General features: G+C 37.5%; 1 protein-coding gene across 3 annotated transcripts in view; it reads right to left on the bottom strand.

Annotated features, from left to right (window-relative positions):
• Positions 1-22,139, bottom strand: part of ARL15 (ARF like GTPase 15) — a 225,866-nt gene that overhangs the window by 133,906 nt on the left and 69,821 nt on the right. For all 3 annotated transcript variants that reach the window (XM_083883217.1, XM_083883219.1, XM_083883218.1), the window contains 2 exons: positions 12,171-12,315; positions 9,326-9,385 (listed from right to left, as the gene is read on the bottom strand). In XM_083883217.1, the coding sequence (XP_083739343.1) occupies positions 9,326-9,385; positions 12,171-12,315 (205 nt within the window). The remainder of the gene's footprint in view (positions 1-9,325; positions 9,386-12,170; positions 12,316-22,139) is intronic.

The following is a 22,139-nucleotide window of genomic DNA, read 5'->3' as shown; positions in this document are numbered from 1 at the left end:
AAGACAGGATGATTCAAAGTCTAAGGTCTTTGGAAATCCAGAATATAACGTGTTCATTAAACATCCTTAGGATCTCAGAAGACTGATGTGATAAAAACAGGAATTTAACTCAACTAGTACCCAAAACATCAGACAACAGTAACACATAGAATAAGCACCTAGGTTTTTCAGCCTGCTATGACATGTTTCTCTAACAGCTTTGAACCATATGCCTGTTTCTTCAACCAATAAACTGCCTAAACTAAGATTTTTTTAAAAAGAAGAGAAGGAAAAAAAAGAAGAAAAAAAAAGAAAATATCTCCAAAACATCAGAAAAACATAATTCACATCAGACCTAAGAAACATGCTATGTGACAGGTTCACGAAAATGTGACATTCAGGATAGCAGCTTCCTCAAACACAAGCAAGAGCCACTACTTATAGCTAAGCATATGATTTGTTACCTTCAGCACTGAAGGAACTTATAAGAGTGGGTTGAGTCCTGTGATATGACTAAAACAAGCAATTTACAAATAAACTAGTGGAAAAAACTGAGCAAAATTCGAACTACAACATAATCACACCACTTATTCTAAAAGAAAAAATATTATTCACCAAATGTAGGCTTGAATTACTTTATAACAGTAAAAAACCCAAACCTCTCCTTACCGAAAAATGACAGGATGCTGCAGTTAAAAACCCCAAACATATAGTATTACTACAGGACAGGTTTACTCAACTAACTGTAATTTCAAAGATCTTAATTTTAATATTTTTAAATATCAAATAAGTATATTTTTCTTTATCATCAGTCAAAGGAACAGTGTGCCCATATAAACATTGCAATTATTTGAATCAGTGCTAACAGTACCCCTCGGGAGCTGGGAGGAAGATTTTGAATTATGTGCAGTTTAACATGCACCTGAACCAGTACACCATAAGTACAAGTACACACTCCTGCAAATATTATGGAAAACACAGAGCTGCAAATCTTTCTTTCAGCTATGAATACTTCTATTTACATCTTCATTCACAGTGGTGATTTGAGGCTACCTTCAATTCCCTCCTTTTCAGTACTTTCAGGAGAACAGAACATAGCATTACAGAAAAAAAAATCACTGAAAGAAATTTACATGTGTCAAATTTGTTACTTGTCAGACTTGCAGCAACTCTCCATATAGAGCACAATGAATGTCACAGAGTCCTTGCTTCAACACAGTCTAGTCTGCAAATGAAAGCTCTTGTTAACCTCAAAATATATCACAGGTCTGGAGAAGTTATAGTCTCAAATAGAGGGAAAATCTTTTTTTCTTCCTTCCCATCAAGAACAGTTAACTTAGGGACATGAAAGAAAGCAGGCTGCAAACAGCTCTTCTACCATTTCAAATACATCATCCACTCACCTACATACTCTGAAGGTTTTATAGTTAATTAAAGTATTAAATAGATCATTCCTCTATTGATAATAAACAGAACATTTCTAATAAGCATAAAGGTGAAAAAAAGCCAAGGAGTCGGCCACTAAATTTTTTGTATATAGCACTGGCCCATGAGTGAGGAAGTAAGAAAAGAAGGAAAGGGAAAAAGAAATCTCTGATCAATTCTTGCAAAATCTGTAAATTTATCCTAGTCTCTCACCACAAGAAAACCTTTGAAAAATAAGTGTTTCTATATCTATGTAGGGTTTATACCTTCATTTCACATCATATCCCCACAAGTAAAACTGACGTACTTTCCTGAGTAGTCAAGAAGATGCCCCTTGGAAATCTTAACACATTCAAGAGATGTGGCTGTTCCTTATCTATCTTGGGCAGGTTTCCCACAATTCCACCCTTGAATAAATCCCGTATACAGATTTTTTAATTTTTTAATTTTTTTTATGTGCTAGCTCCCTTTTATTACAACCAAATCTATAAACCTTGTTTAAGACACCTGCTGTGAATGTGAATGGACTTTGTCCCATCTGACAGAGACATCCACACAGAGATAGAAATGTTTTCATGGGTGTAATGTCTATGCAAAGCCATCATTCTATGGCTACTTTATATGGCTACTGTGACAACACAGATGCTAAACCAAAACTTTCTCTATTTTCAGAAGACCCAGGACTTCTGCTTCCTATGGTCTAAGACCAAGTGATCACAGCCTACTTTCTCTAGACTTTCAGCAGTACACTCCTGCAATGCACAAAACATGGCAGTGGGAAATTGGCACTTTTTCCCCAGAAAGAGGAATATTTTGAGATTGCCAAATCAGCTATATTCACTGCAGGAATTCAAATACAGTATGAAAAAACAGCATAGAAGGAAAAAAAGACAAAAAATGTTGAGGAAAATATTTTCTGCCTTTGTATTCAAAACATACAAAATCTGAAATGCATATACGTTTATGATACTTAATTTTCTTTTTCTTATCAAACAAAAGTTTATGGAAACCATTGCTGTCATCTCTTGTCTGCCTTCCAGGCTTTCCCAGAGAGATTAATCTGGAAGTCAAGCCTTCAGTATTTTCCTTATTAGCTAACTTCAGTGCTGTTTCCAACTTTGAATCTCCACCTTATTCTGATATTTAAATCTGTTGGAACAACATTCAGGTTTCAAGCATTTAGATGTTTTAAAAATATTATACTTGCCTTTAGAAAGTCAGTTTTGATCTGCTTGGGTGTGTGTATTATACTACCATGTTAAAATAAAACTTACAATTTGAAACAAATATCTCCTGTTCTAATCAAGAACATAAAATTCATTATAAAGCTCATTTTAAAATATACAAATTAATTTAAAAGAAAGAGAAGGACATGTGTGCCCTGCAATATGCTTTAACATCTATTTAAGTGCAATATTTAAAGATTTAATAGTTTGCAGCAGGTGGCACAGACACCCATTCTTCACCCCTTCTTTTTTCTATTTTTTTATGAGTTTGGGGTTGTTTGTTTTTTAAATTCACAAACACACAGTATGCCCTGTAGGCCTAGCAAAGACTGGTTGGCAACAAGACAATCTGCATCTGTGTCCTTCTCCCACATCTGCTAGAGGACTCTGAGACAGACTGCCAGGGTCTCAGAAGCAGAGGCACAACTCCACAGTGAGACTGCTGCCAGCACCCAGCAAGGTTCAAATGTACCCTCCCCTGAGCTGCAGTCACAGCTTTGATAACAGTGCAGCTAACCTCAAATCAAGCTTAAAACACATCTTTCACTATGGCACTTCAAACTAGTAGGCATACAAAGAATCAGCAAGTCTGCCACAGCTGTGTATTTCTGGGTATTTCTGTTTAGCCTTTTTAGCTGTCTAGAATCATAGGTAATTTTTTTTTTTTTTTTTTTTTTTTTTTTTTTTTTTTTTTTTTTTTTTTTTTTTTAATAGAGAGAGGGGGTGGGGGGGATGTTCCCTAAGCTCTACACTCTATCCTTTGATTCTGCCTGAAGAAAACGGCATTGCAAGCCCAACAGGAGACAGAGAATTTTAAGCAAACCAAATGTTTTGCTTTTCTCTCCACAAAATATCTCACAAACAAAAACAACCTGTCCCCACCCACAAAAAGCTTAACTAGGAAATTCTGTATTTTGCTTATCCTATTTACACAGCTGTGATAGGCATTGCTTGCATGGTTCCTACTTGCAGTGAGACAAACTGCAGCTTGTCTTTTCACACTGTAAAAACCTAATTGTAGCGAAAGGGTCGCATTTCCAAAGAACAGTGGTAAGATCACTATGCTGAATTACAGTTTCCTCAAACTTGTATTAGAAAGGTCCATAAGCAGGTGTAAATGAATTTTCTTATCTATGAAGTGAGGAAACTATGTGACAGGGCCTGGGTTTAGGCACCATTTTGAACAGCAGGCTGGGCATGACTGATAGCAAACAGATCTAACTTTAATGCTTTTGGAAGTGGAATGTCTCTGTGCAACTCACAGCATGGACAGCTCAACAGGGTCATCTAAAAATTTCATCTGCTAAGACATTCTGTAAACTGTTTGATGCAGCTATGTCGCAGATGGCATTGCATGTACTCCACAACCAGATTTTGTAGAGGTGTCTAAGTGCCTTTTAGTCAAGTACACCATGGAGATTTTATTGCTTTGTGTTAGCTCATCCCTGTGTAGATGACTTAGGTTGGCATTTACTTGTGGGATCAGTTTTCTTATGACTAATTTGATGAAATGTTAACTAACCTCCATAGAGCAAAGGAAGAGAGAAATTTCCAAAAACTAGTTAGATTTTAAATTTTAAGTAATAGAGCAACATTATTTTCTCCAACATCCATCATTTTTTTCACCAGGCAAATTGTATTTGACAACTGTCTTCTCCAGAATTTCGTATTTTCCATTTACATTGGAAACTGCATTCAACTGCACAACAGTGTGGCTTCTCCTCCTACTCCCTTTTCTGCTGCTCTTTACTTCCAAATTAAGGCAAAATAGGCATGCTTTGTTTAATCAAGCCTATTTAAAGCTATTTGTTCTCAAGCAGTCACCTAGACAATTAATTTAGCTGGGCTAAGAATGTGAATTTATGACTTTGGTAATCAAGCTTAAGAAGTAACAGCAGTGGGGAGGCAAGTTCTCATCCCTTTTCCTGGGCATGCTCAACCAACTGGAGACAAGAGCATTCCTGATATTAACCACTCTGCTCTTGCTAAGTACTTAACAGATTTTTGTCTTAAATGAATGTCCAATATGACTACACAACATGTCCTCTCTGAGAAAATGGCTTTAGGGTGTATCACAAAACTTAACACAAACATATACAATATATTTTAATATATAAAAGAGGGAACATTATTAAACCCTATAGCATGCTGTTAGTATTTTTAAACTTCGTAAGAAGAGCTGCTCACACCCACAATCATTCTTTTAAATTTGTCTTGCCTCATTATTTGGCATCTCACTTGTAGTTTCTAAGCCTGCATTTACAAGATACCAAATGAAATTATTAAAAAACTTATCTTAAAAAGACAAGTGAAAATTCTTAGTTGACTACCAGGATAGACGTATCTTGATATAGGCCTGAATAAATATCTAAACCACAACTTTATATTCTGTTTTGACAGCATTATAACTGCAAATTACTGAAAAAAAAAAAAAAAATTGAATAAATGGTGCTTTCAGTCACTGTGTCTCCAGGTTTGAATTTGTTAGAAACAAAGAAAAAGCTTCCTATTGCCTTTACACTTCCATTATCTATCTTGAGAACCAACCTCAGCAGTCAGAATCCCAGACCTTTTTCAGCAAATCACTGTTAGAATCTTCTAAACAACAAATATTATCATCTGCCTAATTTTTTAGTCTTCTCCCAGTCTTTTCTATGTTCATCATACACAATGTCATCCTTAATTCCCACAAAAAATTACTATACCATAAAAGGAAAATATCACAACTGTAGTTTCTTTCCATGCCATTACTCAGCTGAATTGCATAATAAAGACAGATATTTCCAATTGTCCTGGTAATAGTACATTCTGAAAGAATGTGGACTAGGGCATGGCACATCTCCACAGTAATTTAAATTATACATATTATTTTATAGACCAATTTTTTTACCAATGGTAATTTTTTTAGCTTCTTGGGGATAAGAAAGAGTTTATTGGTAAAACAGCATTATTGCAAAACAGCAACTTGGAGAACAGGCAGTTCAACTTAGTCAGCAAATAAAGCAAGACTTTCTTTTCAAGTAATTCAAGAAAGCCTAATGTTAGATTTGAAAGCTCTATATATTCTTACTTTTTCAGGATCAACTTCATTGTTTTTAAAGAAAATATTTACCATTTATCAAATTGGATAAACCCTTTGTTTTCTGTTAGGACTGCAAGTTCCTGTCTTAGGAAACAAAAACAATTATAAAAATGCCCAGAAATAGGGTTCAATTTTTAATATTCTAGAATCACGTACTTCAAAGAAAAACTTCTGCAAAGAGAGCGCAACAAACTTTGCTCCCTGTCCCTAAGTCTTAAAGGAGGATGAAGAGATAATCAGTGCTTGAAGAGACTAAAAAAGTGAGACTATCTTCTATATATTTTGCCTGAAAATTTACAGTCCCTGTAGAAAAGAAGAAATAAAACCTGGCTTCATTATCAGCTTTGAAGACAACCAGCACAGTAAAAACTAGCACCATCTTTGACCTCAAGCAAGAATACTACTTCAACAAAACAGAAAGGATACTACACAGTCAGCATCTGTTTCACATAAATGCTTGGGTGCTGAATGTAAAAGCCTTAAGCAGTCTAACTTCTGCTGTGTTTTAAATACTGGCTGTTAATATGTTACTGTATGATGACATATGAAGACTTCTGTTACCTAAATCCAAAATGACAAAGCAACAAAAATTAAAACTGTATCGAACTTCACTCTGTAAATAACACATAACTACTGACAGCATTAAGAAAAGATGCCTTCATTCAAGTTTGCAAGATCAAATGTCCAGACAAGATCATCACATTACAGTAAAGAGAAATTATATAACAACTGCATAATGACTGAAGACAAAATCCAGGAATAAGACAAAAAATAAAAAACCCAGAAATCAGGCAAAACATGGGCTTCTCTCCAACATCAGCAGCAGAGATTCCAAAACAAAATTTAACAATGATGTCTTGGGTTGACAAATGTAAAATGCTTTGGTTTATTTTCATATAGAAGCAAGAGAGAAACCATGCCTACTCCAGAAAGCCCAGGTTTTACCCCCATCAAACAGAAACACATTTCTCAGCTAAAAGGTTAAGTGCTGACTAGAGAATCACAGAATGATTTAGGTTGAAAAAGACCTCTAAGATCATCAAGTACAACCTTTGACCTATCACCACCTTGTAAACTAGATCATGGAACTAAGTGCCATGTCCAGTTGTTTCTTGAACACCTCTAGGGATGGTGACTCCCTCGGTGGTCATTCCAATGTTTAACAACTGTTTTCATGTAGAAATTCCTCCTGATGTCCAGCCTGAACCTCCAGTGGTACAGCTTGAGGCCATGTCCTCTCATCCTGTTACTGGTTGACAGGAAGAAGAGAGCAACCCCTTTTCAGCCACAACCTACTTTCAGGCACTTGTAGAGAGTGATGAGGTCACCTCTGAACTTCCTTTTCTCCAGCCTAAATACCCACTCAGCTGAGGAGTTTCCTCAGCTGCTCCTCACAGGACTGGTGCTCCAGACCCTTCCCCAGCTCCACTGCCCTTCTCTGGATTCTCTCCAGCCCCTCAGTGTCTTTCTTGCAGTGAGGGCCCAGAACTGGACACAGCACTCCAGGTGTGGCCTCAGCAGTGCCCAGCACAGGGGGACAATCCCTGCCCTGCTCCTGCTGCCCACACCATTGCTGATCCAGGCCAGGATGCCCTTGGCCTTCTTGGCCCCCTGGGCACACCCTGCCTCATGTTCAGTCACTGTCACCAGCACCCCCAGGTCCTTTCCAGCCACTCTGTCCCAGCCTGTGGCCCTGCCTGGGGCTGTTGTGACCCAAGGGCAGGACCTGGCACTTGGCCTTGTTGAACCTCCCACCACTGGCTCAGCCCATGATCCAGCCTGTCCAGATCCCTCTGCAGAGCCTTCCTGCCCTCCAGCAGATCAACACTGCCACCCAGCTTGGTGTCATCTGCAAACTGAGAATGCACTTTATCCCCTTGTCCAGACCAACAATAAAGATATTAAACAAATCTGAGACCCACAATAAACTCCTGGGGAACACCCCTAGTGACCACCAACTTTTGGAACAAAACAAACTTTTGGAAGCTTGCTTTTGCTCTCTGCCTTGACAATGAAAAAGTGACAGAACTAGCATTTTTATGCAATATTTCATATAAGAAATCAGATTACATATTTTTTTAATACAGACATCCAAACATCCGTAGTCAAAGAAAAAAGGAAGTACAAGTGCAGTAAAAAATTCTGACAATCATTCTGTCTTTGAGAAGAGATAAATGGATGAAAACAACATTCTGGATTAATCCTCATCATGAGCCAAAACTCCACTAAGATAAGCTTTCTCAAAACACATGTATCAGCATAAAAGTCATAAAATAAGAAAAGGTTAAAGGACTTTAACAAGGATCCGCTATAGACTACAGAGATTATATAAAATATAAAAATTTTATATAAATTGATATTGATAAAATATCAATTGATAAAAAAATTTATTTACCTACATGAATTATATATTTCATATAGCTTAGGTAGCAGAACATACAAACTGGACTATAAATGATTCACCCTACTTCTAAAAAAAATTGAAAACCTGACATTATGACTAAGTGCACATAATGCACATAACAACAAGCAGTTATCTACACTAGCTCTGGGGAGTGGTCCCTTTGTGAAAGAAAACTTACTGGGCTGGTTTGTTTTTTTTTTTTACAGAATGCATGCTCAAACAGGAACACGTATGTTTAAATCCATGGACCAGCGGTAGTACAGAGGAAATGTTATGCCTTCCACACATGCTTATCTCAAAGCTTCCTTGAAACAAGTCCAGGTAAGACACCTACCATGCAAAGAGATCTCCTGAAACTTTCCTCAAGAACCAGGTCAAATTCTACCCCACATCATTTAAGAGAGGTTACAAGCTTGCTGAAAAATCTAATAAATATCCTCAATATTAAGTCTAGTATATTTACATAAATGTAATAAGAAGATATACAGAAATGCAATACAATTCTGTGTATCTACACAGAAATTATAGAATATGAAGAAGATCTAAGTGGGTTTTAAATTAGAACGTTAGACTCCACCAGAACTCTCATCAGGAGAGTGTTTTCTTGCTTGTAACAAACAACCTCACTTGAGAATCAGAACTGGGAGCCAAATAGGTTGCCTGTATACAGAATTTTTTTTAAAAAATCCTACAACCATAAAACAACCACTGCTCCAAAATCTAATAAATCCAACAAGAGAACAGTTCTCAAAGAATATAACTCATTATAAGTTGGCTGCCTTTGCAATACTTTCAGTGGTGCAGTAAATATATTGGTTTTGACAAATGTTCACATGGTTACCTGAGCCAGCTCTCATAAGTGAAAGTTTATGCATACAGTAAACACAAGGAACATATACTTCCTTGAGCTGCCACATGAGCCACACTAAAATTACAGTCCAGTTTGTCTTTCTGTATAACTTAAGCACTGCAATCCAAGAAATTACATTAAGGAGATACACCACACGCCTTCCACTCCTCCTGCTTTTTACCCTTTGTTTTTTGAGGTCAGCATTTGTACAACTTTTCTCAACTTTATCTGCTGAGATTTTTAGCTCCAGCTGGACTGATCTATCATTTTAAAATTTAAAATAACTAACAATTTAAAACTGACAGTTATGATGACATTTAGACATTGCATGTTTCATAAACAAAGAATAAATGCCATACCTCCAAGTTCTTTTACGTTCAAAATTGCATTCTGGAATGGCACTGCTTTTATACTAAAACCTAAGAAGAGAAAGAAAGAGCATTAGTAAGCTATTTGTTAAAGGAGCCTTTTGGAATCAATTGCATATATTCAGAAAAAACAACTTTTTCCATCAGGAACCAGGATTTTGCCTGAGAAATTTTGTTTCAATGTGTGGATGGAAAAGCGGTAAGAGGTGGAGGAATGCCATGGAGTGGGACAAGAATAAATCAGGATAAGCAATGCAATTTTCAATTATAAGTACCTGGCACACAACATTTAGCACAAAATTTCTATCCAGACCATCTACCACAATATACTTCTACAAAATAATCTTTTACTGCATCTGGAGCTAAAGTAGGTAATTCAGACTACCAGTAATATGAGTTGATCATTCTGCAAATTTTAGGTGACATTGAAGACAACGTGCAATTCAAACCACTGTATTCTTCCATTTAAACTTCATAGGTTTTGGTTGCACTTGGATTATTAACCCTTTCTATAAATGTTATTGACTGAGAGATCCTTCTACAGACCTTAGTTGGATATATTAAAATGGTCATAAGCACACTGGAAACATCCATGAATCCTCTATTAGCCTGATTTTTGCTTGAAATTAAAAGAAAAATTAATAACAAACAAACAGAAAAACACCACAAAATGTGATCTTTACCCTTAACTCAAAATTCAGACAGACAAGAGAAAGGGACGGTGAAAGGCCCCCAGTCATATCAATGTATTATACACTAAATTTTGCATGTTCAGTGCATACATATATATAAGTGTACATAATACTTCATGTAGGAAAAATTATGTCTGCTCTTTCAGCAAAAAACATCCTGACAGACGTTAAATTTATTTCCATCTAGCACAAGTAGTTTCAATATGATTACATACCTGTGAACTGAGTAAAGTAGTTTTGAGAAAATGTGTTTCACTTCACGTTTATTGGCTATCACTTAACAGAAACAAGATTTTTCTCTCCTTGGTTAGACCAGTAAGATGTGACAGCACTCCTACTATGGTCAGTGCTATAAGCAATAGGGGAGAGTACAAGAAAATCTGTAGGGAATAATCATGAAATATTTCAGAGATTGTTGTCTTAAAAGAAATCCTAAATTCTTCCAAAAAGAAAGGAAAAAATGGTACAGACCTGAGTGGCATTGATGAAAAAAGCAATAATATATGTTACAGTTTGAAAGCTGAGTGGAGAAATTGTCAGACTGTATTCTTGGACTTGGATTCACCACAATATTTTCTGATATACCACATTTAAGAAGATTAATTATAAGCTGAATACCCTAGATGTGCATCATTTTGGTTTGCCTGCCTAGTATTCTCCAGAGTTCTTTTTCATTCTTCAAGTTGCCTAGTTACATAATGGTATTTTATTGCATCTCTCCAGAAAAACTGAATCAATTTAATTTTTAATTAATGGTCTTTTCATAACTTCCTCTGATAGTTTCCTCTGATAGCTCATACTTCCATTTATGTTGCTGTAACTGTTCCTTTCAGGGTCTAGTGTTAAATTTGTTCTAATCCCAGAGATAAAGCTCAAGTGAGGGATAAAAAAAATAGTTATTAAAAGGCCCATTACTCTACAGTTTTCTTCTAACTTTTTGAGGTAGTAACCTTCTCACAACCAACTGTCAGACCTCTCTAACACTGCCAGTACAACCACTATGGAGGCCATAGGTTAATTATGCACAGGTTAATAAAAACACTATTTTCTTATACCTGTTTTACATTTACTTCACATTTGTATTAAATAATCTTATTTTCTTGTAAATGAAGGAAACATACACTGAAAACCAGTTAAGGTTGCTAAGGCACCATCATGAAATCCAAGCCCTTGAACCACAGCTACAGTACGAAGCCATGTAACCATAAACAGGAGGTACTTGTACTTAGTATCTGTTCCATCAGCAAATCAACCATAATAATTGCTGCAGCCACTGAAGCAGATTTCTTCAACCTCCATGACCTAATATGCCCTCTTTCCAGCCAGGTATTCCCTCTTCTTGCTTCATATGTTTGTTTCTGGTTTTTCTGGTGCTGTCTCCTTCTTCGTTTGTTTTTTGTTGGTTGCTTGGTTTTGTTTGGGTTTTTTTTCAATCGAAACATGCTTTTCACTATTAGGCATTCTGGTTCACCATTATCAGGATGCCTATTTAAATTTCTTGGACTTAAGATATCTCTTATCTGGTTGTACTGTCTGTTTTTATGTATCTTCTCAGTACCACTGAAAGTTTCTGTAAATTGAATCTTTGATCACAATCTGCCCTTACTACATAAACAAGCCTATTGTTCATGTAAAAAGCTGGGATTATCACAAAAAAACCCATATTTCCATTACATTTATTCTTTTGGTTGCTAGTTTATACCACAAGGCAGTGTGGACCAAGTATGTACAGAAATAAATCCGAATTTAAGTTTCAGAGCATCAGTGTCTTTTTCTATTTTATGGCATATTATCTTCTTATCTCTCCAATATATAGGGAGATGGTCTAAAAATCAAAAGTAAAATGAGAAGAAAGAAACATTTTAATGTGTGTCAACAGTACAGTGCTACTGTATGCTATGGTTCTGCTTCATGGGACCACACTGTTCAGACTTGCAACATATTCTAAATTGCATGTTTTCATGGATATTCGCCAATGTATCAACAAATACTGAAAGAAAGTAGTAACAGCTCCAAAGTGACCCACCAGGTACTTTAAAGAGCAAGATAAGTAGGCTGAAGTTCTCTACAGCCTTTGCTACGTGTTTCAGGAGCCATCTTTGGACAATATTCCAGCACACCATGGAATAAAGGCAGCATCCTACCTGTGGTAGACACAATATTCTCCGGGCTTTCACTGCAGAGCTGAGACAGAAGACTCGTCTTGCCAGAACCAGAGAGGCCTATGCAAACCAAGTCATACTCGGGTCGTGGTGGTGGTGGTCCCTTGCAGCAAAGTGCTCTAAAACACTACCAGGGTAGGGTAAAACAAACAGAACAAAACCAAAAGGAAGAGGTTACTTTTCTTTTTTGGCAAATGTTTATTCATTTAACCCTCTAAAAAGGAGTTTATAAACTTAAAGGCATTACAGAGAAGCAGATTATTTTTTCAGCTTATTATTTTGACTAAGTCAACAATTAATAGACTAAGACCACCTCAATTAAAATCTAGAATAACTTTATAAGAAAGCAAATATACATATTAACTTTCACGTAAACCTCAAAAAGCTGGTGTGAGGAATGACATCCATTTCCTAACTAGCACAAACTGCTCACACCACGAGACAGGCACGTGCCCTACTCGGCTCTGCAGCTGATTATGCATGAGTTTCCCTCCTGTGCCAATTTCATGCAATACCTAGTGTGAATATCAGAGCCAATCCTGAGCAGCTGCTGACCACGCTCTACCTGTTGTCACAGAAAAGAATCAGAGACCTTTGCTCCACTAATGTCCTTTGTGGGCTTGCTTTGTCATGCATTTTAGCTCAGAACAACAGCTGTTAAAGGGTACAGCTTGTAAATAAACAAATAAACAAACAAATAAATAAACAAATAAATTTTGCTGGACATAGATCTAATAAAAACAGATAGATCTCTCACTTTCCCTGGAGAAGCATAAATTAATCACAATGTAAACAAATAAAAATCTCTTACACAAGGCCTACTTCACATTTCTGCTCACTTTTCTTAAAAGGTTTTGCAGAAGTAGGCCAAGTTTATCCAAAAGGTTACTTAGGCCCTCATTAAGTTCTTCAATTTTTTGTTTACGTGCAATTTAGAAACATTTTATGAAAAAAATCTAAAATCGTACAATTCCAGTAAAGCTAGGAAGTTTGTATTTTATGTATAGAGCATAAATACTCACTAATTACCAAGGTAGATTTCCACCACCCTAATATATATACATAAATAACTTTTTCCCCAGTATTTGCCACCTTTATATCAAAGGACGACATTTGCTCTACTAGGGAAGGGAAACATGTCTGTGCAATCAGCCCTTTCTCACACATTCTGTTTTTACATAGCCTCAGCTCTTTATTTCCATCTTAACCACAAGTCTGCACTGCACTGATTGCAGGAAAAGAAATCCAGTCTTTACAACCTTAACCTAGTTTGCCTTGACAACTGCCCAGGTTTTCTCACTGAGGGACACTGGAGGAGCAGAGAAACTGAACTGATGTCAGTAAGGCTCTAATGCAAACAGTGGGATCTGACCCTGTGAGCAAGTCGTCCAGTGAGAATGTGATTATAAAATGACGGCTCACTCAACGCAGAACCTTAATTGGATTCTTTCAGTATAGATGGTAAGCTATTACACATGCTGCCAAAACAGTTTTCATTGCTTTGAAGAAGCAAAAGACAAATTCACTGAAAGCTACGAAACTACTTCAGCAGCTTTTAAAAGAGTGAAAGGAAACATTTTAGAAGTAAGAGTATGTAAAATAATATTTGAGCTGAATAAAGGCAGCAGATTTTAAAAATAATAGCTTTGCCTCCATCAAGATTTGATTCAAAAATTATTTTCTTTAAGAAGGCTTGCCCTTGAATGTGTCCATACCTTAAAGGAATAAATTCGCCCTCTAGCTTTATTTACTGATGTTTTATTTATTTACTGGTTTATACTTATCTCACAGGTTCTACAAAGCCACAGCAAACATTCTACTGTGGTACTTAAGTGAGAAAGGCCAACTGAGTTCATTGAACAAGATAAACTCCTTTAAACAGAGCTTCCACTTAATGGATATCAAGCTGAAAGCCACATAAAATCCTTCAGAGCTTGCCAGAGCTCCCGAGGCTGCATGTCAGACCCTCTACAGGCAGTCTTTAAAAGGATTCAATTTGTCCCTGTCATCATGGCATCTTTGCAACAACCTCTTGATGTCACATTGAAAAACATAAAGGAATAGATAAGCTGATGGAATCCTGTGCTTCTCAGTCCAGGCACTGTGCTGGTTCTTATGCAACCAGACATGACCCTCGAGCCCTGACAACACCTAATAACATACAGTTCTGTGAAAGACAATTTCTGCTCTTTGCAGAACATATATGTAGGCTCTGTGGGTGACAGGCAGGTTTTGTGGACCTCAGAATCTCTCTACTGCAAAAAACTAACTTAGGCTGGAGAATCTTTATATGCTGTGGATGAAACACATGATCAAAAATCCAGGTCAGATTGCATCTCCAAAGTAGCACATTTAGACTCCCCACCCTCTCACTTATCCTTCACTATTAAGCACAGTTAGGCATGAAAATTTCAGACAGACCCCTAGAAGACAGGAACATGGCTCCCTCCAGACCACTCTTGTATTTTATTTGGTATTATTCCCCTATCTTTGCTATATTCATGACTTTGTCCTTCTGCTAGGCTAATTTCCTTCAGTAAATTGGTTTGGTTGTAATGAAAACAATTTTTTAATACTCTAGCTTCAAAAAGCTGCTGAAACCTAAGCTATTGTGTACAGCACTTAGCAGCAGCTGAGATGAGAAATTTTAGAGCACATTGAAGGGAACGCTTGTAATAACAGATTTAGACTTTATAAACTTGTTTCGCAACCTTCCTTACTCAAGCTCAATGAACATCTTTCCCATTGGAAATACCACTACACAAACAGCCTGATCACTCTCTTCCTGTTCTCTCAGCAGCCTAGTTACCTGCTCCCTGACAAAGTTAGGGCCATTTATGCATCCATTATAGAGGCCTTTATTGTCACAACTGTGGCAGCTGCATCTAGCAGCTACACAGTATCTGTGGGGAGTAGAAAATTCACAAGTCACAGACCATGCAAATAAAATTGCATCTTATATTCTGCATTTTATTATAGACAGGAAATGCATCCTGAAATATTTTATAACCATTAACTAGAGCTACACATTATTTAAGATGTTGTCACATATTACAGTGCACTCTGAAAACCACAAAACTGCAAGAAATGCGTACCAGTAACTAAAGAAGTCATTCCAGAATTCCAAAACACAAATGTATCAAAAACATTGAGAGAGTTGCTCAATTCACAACTAGTGGTGAGTTCTTTCCCAAACCAGCATACTTTCCACTCCATTTAGTCAACCCAAAAGGCATAAAAGAAGCTTGAATTAACTTGCCAAATATAAACCTAGTAGTCTCCTCCATTGATTCCCAAACCTGATTTGCTCAATGGGCAATAAAATCCTGCCTTTTAGGTATTACGAAACAAACTCTAAACCCAAACAGTGCCTCTTAGAGGAAGTGTCAGAGCAGACAGAAAAGAAAACATTGGACTGCTGTAAATACAGGGTCAAGCAGAGCTAGTTGGCACAGAGACTGAAAAGTTGTTTGGGATATGGTCATGTATTTAGACCCCACTGCTAACAACAAAAATGAAACATTTTTTTGAGCCTTCTCATCCTATCAGGGTAAGACCTTACTTAGTATAAAGGAAATGACATGTCAGATTGTCAACTTCCACAATTTTTGAGAAGATCTCAAAGCCACCGGATGGGGAAAATAGGCAATGCAAGGAGAGGCAGGCAGGGAGAGTTAGGAGTTGATTTTTTAATGAGCAAACATATTTTTAAGTACTGAAAATAAAACAATAAAGTACCTTTAAAAATGTATGCATTTAATCAGTTTTTGGAAAAAAAGGATGGATTTATCCAGGAAACTGGGAGTAATAGGTGCTCCAGTCTGCAGAAATCTTTGTGATATTCAGCAGCACTGTCACTTACATTTTACTTGTCCGTGTGCCACATGTGCATGTATAATCATTTTGTAAGAGTTAAGGGAAGAAGCTAACCAGTTCTAATCCTCCTTACAGATTTCTAACCCAAGGAGATGATTCTGGGGTTTAGGCATATCAGTATTTATGCTAACAATCCTAGACAGTGTCCCTTTAAAGCCCTATGGAGATTTCTTCTGGGAAAATCATATTGTGTTTATAGCAGGGATGGCCAAACACTTCAGATATATGTGCCACTCGGAGATCACAGATTGAAGCTCTGGGCAGCAACTGTCCCTGAATTAGTACTCTCTACAACACATTAAACTGCCTCCAGCTGTTGAGTCTGTCTTTGCCTACTCATTGTACTTCTCGTTTCACTCTCCTTTTTGGGGTGAAATACTCCATTATTTCTGCTTTGTTCTGGACCCATCTCCTGTCTGTTTCTTTTGTTGCCACTATTTAATAGGGACAAACAGAAGCAAGGGATTTCATGCTTAGTTGGTTAAACACACACACTCTCATGGAAAAATACCCTAAGTTAGTGCAGCACTAATGCTAACAAACCAAGCATTCAGAACTCTGGAAATACAGAACGAAGGTGGAAAGCTCAACCCTAACTCTGCTCCCTTCCCCCCTCTTGGTTATATTTATGGATATGGTCTCTTTTTACAATTTTTACATTTATTTTTCATTTAAGGTATCTTTGAACAAACAGACTTCTAGTACTTGCACACTTCTACCCAGAGGACTGGTTAATCATTTAAAGCTGTTGATAAAACTCAAGGCGTTTATTTAAAAAAGTAAAATTTGCACACAGTAGGCTCCATAGCCCTGATGTTCTCTGAGATCACACAAGCACAAAGAAATGTCAAATCTTGAAGAGACAATGTGAAGTAGGGACACAACAACACAAGACAGACAATTACAACATTAATGATGGGAAATAACTGAATGCAAGTAATAAAACACACAAGGCACCAGAATGAAATTATACACTGTACAGGGGTGGGGGATGAAGGGTATATAAATAAACTAAATTTTAACCGTATGAATAATTTTTAACTAGTACAACAAAATTCCATGCATTTCACAGTGAGCTAAAGTTGCAGGCTCCTCAACTTCCATGCTGCTACTGTACAGGTGGTTATACCTCTACAAAAAAAAACAACCAAAAAGCCAAAACCAACCAAAGCTCATCTTTATATGACTTCAGTAGTAAGGGCACAACCTAAGACTGCTGTAAATTTTGTGGCTACCGAAAGAGATAAATGTAGATGCATGTAGCCACTGCCAGCCTGAGTGATGTTCAGCACAGATAAAAATCCTAGCATCATGACTAGACACCTTCTCTGACTGTCCACAACCTCATTAAGCAGTGACCACCATGCTCAAGATCCTCCACCCCAATATGGACAGGACAATGATCCGAAATCCAGGGAAGGCTCAAGATCTCCTAACTGCTACACCATTCCTTGCACAGGATAAAAAAATCCTCTTCTTTAACCTGGTTAAGGAGTGGTCACCCCACAGATTGAACCAAAAGCAGTCATTCTCCACACATATCTACTCCTCCTCAACTTTACATCAGCCTGTGCTGCAGAAAAACCAACAAGTATAGGCATTTAAGAATGGATAACATAAAAAAGGACAGAATAAAACTATTTCTCACGGAAATAAGGCAGTTTTAAAGAGCAAACAGTCCTGGTGATATCCTATCTCACAGAAATCACAGAGAAAGAGAATTGTTTGGGTTGGAAGGGACCATAAAGGTCATCTAGGTCCAGCTACCCTGCCAGGGGCCAAGACATCTACCACACCAGGTTGCTCAAGGCCCCACCCAGGGTGAAGGCTAGGATGAAGCACCACAACTCTCTGGACAGTCTGCTTCAGGGTCTCACCACCCTCACAGTAAAGAATTTATTCCTAACACCTTATATAAAACTACCCTCTTTTAGTTTAAAACCATTCCCCCTCATCTTATCACTACATGCCCTTGTCAAAAGGATGCTCCTTTCAGGTGCTGGAAGGTACTATAAGATCTCTTGAAGCATTTTCTTCTCCAGCCTGAGTGAGCCCAGCTGTCTCAGCCCATCCTCATAGGAGAGGTGTTCAGGCCTCCTCTGGACTTGCTCCCATGGCTCCATGTCCTTCCTGTGCTGGGGACCCCACAGCTGGATGCAGCTCTGCAAGGCGGGGGGTCTCACCAGAACAGAGGAGAAGAGCACATTTCCCTCCCTCCCCTGCTGCCCACGGGGCTCTGGATGCAGCCCAGGACATGTTTGGCTCTCTGGGCTGTGAGTGCCATGGCTGGGGCATGTCCACCCTCTCACCCACCAGCACTTCCAAGTTCTTCTCAGCAGAACTGCTCACAATCTATTCTCAGCTCACAACCTATTCTCTGCCCAGCCTGAGGTGCTTGGGATTGTCTTGCCGCAGGTGCAAAACCTTACACCTGACCCTGTTAAATTTCATGTAGTTCACACAGATCCTCCACCATTACAGGAGACCAAGCAACAATGCATAGTCTAGAGCAGGAATCCCAAATTTTGCCCTTTGACGATGAAGAAATACATTTGGATTCCTTGTTTACCATCTCCTATCAAAATCTTCTTGGTATTTCAGAGGAGCCAGATTCTAGAACCTCAAAAGAAGTAATAGCCTTAAAAAATGTTTCAACATCCCTTGTGGTCCCAGATAAACAAAATACAAGACACAGGCTCAAGCACTAAAACCAGACAAATGACACAGACACATTCATGTTCTAACATATTTGATAACTCTGCTACCAACAGAGAAGGCTTAGAGGAAATACAGTTAAGAAGAAAGAACTGGATGACTTCTGACAAGCCAGATACAACACTGCCGTTCAGAGCATATAATTTCAAAGGACTTCATGGTCATGATAATACAATTACAGTGGGTCAAATTGCAGGAGATAATTTGTTTTATCTGATATCAGATGAACTGCTCTTAGATGAAGGCTTGACCCAAAGTTCAGGAATCATAAAAATTCAATAAATGCAGTCACAGACATAACTTCGCTGGAAGAAGCTGTAAGGCAACAGGAGTCCTTTTCCTACCATCGGCCAAAATAAACCACAAACCTCACATCCAAAATGGAAAATGAGCTTCTCTGACCTTAATCTCCTACACACTCCCTATAAAATCAAAACCAAATTATGATTCTCCCTTACATTCACACTAGAAGAAAGAATGAAGTAATAAATATCAAATTCTAGATGTACTCAGATATTCAGTGAAGTAGTAGGATTTAAAAGCTTACATAAAATTAAATGGCAAACAGTTATGACAAATCAAAGCTGAGTCAGCAAACAGCTATAAACACATGCACAGGTGGTACTCTGAACAGGAGATGATCACTCGCTTCACTGCAGTGTCAAATCAAGCTCCAAGAGGACTTTTGGACTCTTCTAAGTTCCATCAAGTGTAGAATTATTGCTCAAGTTGTTTCCTCTCTGACAGTTTGCTTTCCACTTGTTTTATTACACAAGAGTAACTCATTCAATCCACCAGTCCATTCACATTTAACAGCAAGAGACAAAGGCAACAAAAAAGATGAATGAAAGCCTTTGCAAACAGTTTGTTTCACAACTTAAGGAAACACAACTATGCTAAAAAAGCCTGAAGAATCATCAAAAATACCAGCAAAAAGGCAGTAGCAGCACCACCCAAATGTGGAAAAGTTAAAGATGCGACACCTCCTGTCACGTCTAATTTCTGGCAAGGATAAAAGATGTATACTTTTTTTCTTAATACATTCCCCTCAAAAAATCACACAAATAACAGCAACTGAAAAAAAAAAATCACACCTTTGAGCTTTCAGGCTTGCTAAAAGGCATCCCTCTACAGTTTCTAAGTCAAACTACAAAAAGCTTTTCCATGATTTATCTGTGCTATAAGGTGGGTTAGCAAATTTTTTTTTTTCTAGCATAGAATGAATAATTCTGTTCTGCTCACATGGGATCACAAAAGCAGAAAGAAGCATATAGACCACTTAGTGCTCCATGATTTTTTTCTGAGCGGACTACACAACTACATGCCACCTAATGCAACAGCAGGCTTTGTTCCTTTTTTCTCTTCAAAAACTATTTACAAGTACACAAGACCTTGGACATTCATATTCGACACACATGGCACACACAGGAGTACTTTGGGAGTACTTTGGTAACAGTATCAAAAAGAGGATTTATTGAAAGAGTAGAGTGACATCTTCAAGCCCCATGCCAGAATGTGTCAAAGGAAAACAGTAAGAAAAATATATCTGTTGCAAAGAGAAATCTAGCTGTTCACTAGATGGAGGCAAATGAAGACTTGCATTGTATTCCATACATTCAAAGAGTAAAGAACAAGAAAAGCTACTGCTGCTGTCCTACTGTTAAAATTTGCAGGCAAATTCAAAATACACTAAGAGAGTAAGACCCACCATGCCCTGTGAAGTGAAACTTCTGAAATTTACAAAAGGATCTATATAACAAAATGGTCTCCAAAAAAATCAGTTAAGTTAAAATAAAAACAAATTCATTAGAAACATAGTTGAAAAAAGCATGGGAATAGCCAAATCCAAACAAGAGAAGTGAGTCCTCATGCACTAATGGCCAGAAGATCTCAAGGGGGATTCAGGTGATTTCAGTGAATAAATCCCTGAAGAAAGTAACAAGATCTTAATTCCTCCATCCATTGTATCAGTAACATTACAGAAACAGGCAAACTCCAGTATATTTTTCCCAACCAGTTTCATACAAAGCTTTCAGAGTTGTTCACCATCATAATCATAAATAAAAGAAAATAATTCCTGAGGTGAGTGTGTTTCTCTTGAGTATCAAAAAGCAAAGTAACCTAGAGAAACTCCAACAGTTTTGAGGGAAGAAGAAGAAGAAATAACTAATGTTTACTTGAGGCAAAGTTTCCTCTGAGATTAAGCCCAAAGATATGTCTTGTTCCTTCTTATGAAAGATTTCAAAACTAACACTTGACATCAAATCTGAGAAAAAAGAGGGGAAATCTCTGAGGACAGCAGTCCAGACTGTTTTCTATAAAGTCTGGTCTTACTGAACAAGTTCATAGCTGAGATTGAATAGTAAGTACAATGAGATTTTGAGTATTAAAGTTAAAAAAACTGTGCAAAAAAACCTCCAAACTATATCAAACAAACAAACAAAAACCCCAAAAACCAACTGCATACACACAAACAAACAAACAAGGGGAAAAAACAAGCAAAAAACACCACAGAGAGAAGAAAAGGATGCATTGACATTTGGGGTGCAGGGGGAAGCCACAAACAGGAGAGTTTTAGTCAATTTGCAAAATACCCTAAAAGCAAATTTAAACACAATCATGATAGTGTGACAATACATTAAGAAGCAAAGTACAGTTTCAAGTGTGACTTCTAAACGTGCTCAGGAACCCCTGCTGCTCTCTGCTCATGCAGTACACTGAGAACACCATGGTAAATTTAGGCATTACCAAACCAAGAAGTGAACAAACCAACAAGTGTTTGACTGCCCTAAAATTATCAGGAAATAAGGAAAGAAGATATAAGTAGAAAGTGATGCAACAAAAGTTGCTAAAATAGAAACAGTGAGTAGAAACTTAGGCAACAAAAGTTAATAAAACAGAAACCGGGTATACACTTAACATCTAAATAGCACTATTAGTATACACAATCCAACAAGAAGTAATCAGAGGATTTAGATAATAGAAGGAAGGGGACAGAACAAGGACAGCCTGATTTTGCAGACTGTGCAAGTCTTCCGGCCAAAGAATTCTTCTGCTTGGAACACTAAAGACAAGACTGCTTTTCAACACCAGAAAATGGAGTAAGAATTATACCAGTATTGATGCATTCACAAATCAAAAGGAGATCCAATAGACTATTACCAATCCATGGCATTACCAGTCTCCAGTGTTGAATTTGAAACACTAGATAATTGAAGGCTCTAAGTATCTCCTATTCATTTATCTCCCTTTGAATTATTTCAATCTTATGTGGCCTTTTCCTTTTACTTTCCCAGTACACTATATTTACAACAAATGAGAATCTTCAAGAGAATACCTGTTTTGACCAAAAGACCCTAG

Source organism: Zosterops lateralis, assembly GCF_965231275.1.
Source record: "Zosterops lateralis genome assembly, chromosome: Z".
Lineage (NCBI taxonomy): Eukaryota > Metazoa > Chordata > Aves > Passeriformes > Zosteropidae > Zosterops > Zosterops lateralis.
The sequence above is the reverse complement of the archived record's forward strand: the minus strand, read 5'-3'. Positions and strand labels throughout refer to the sequence as shown.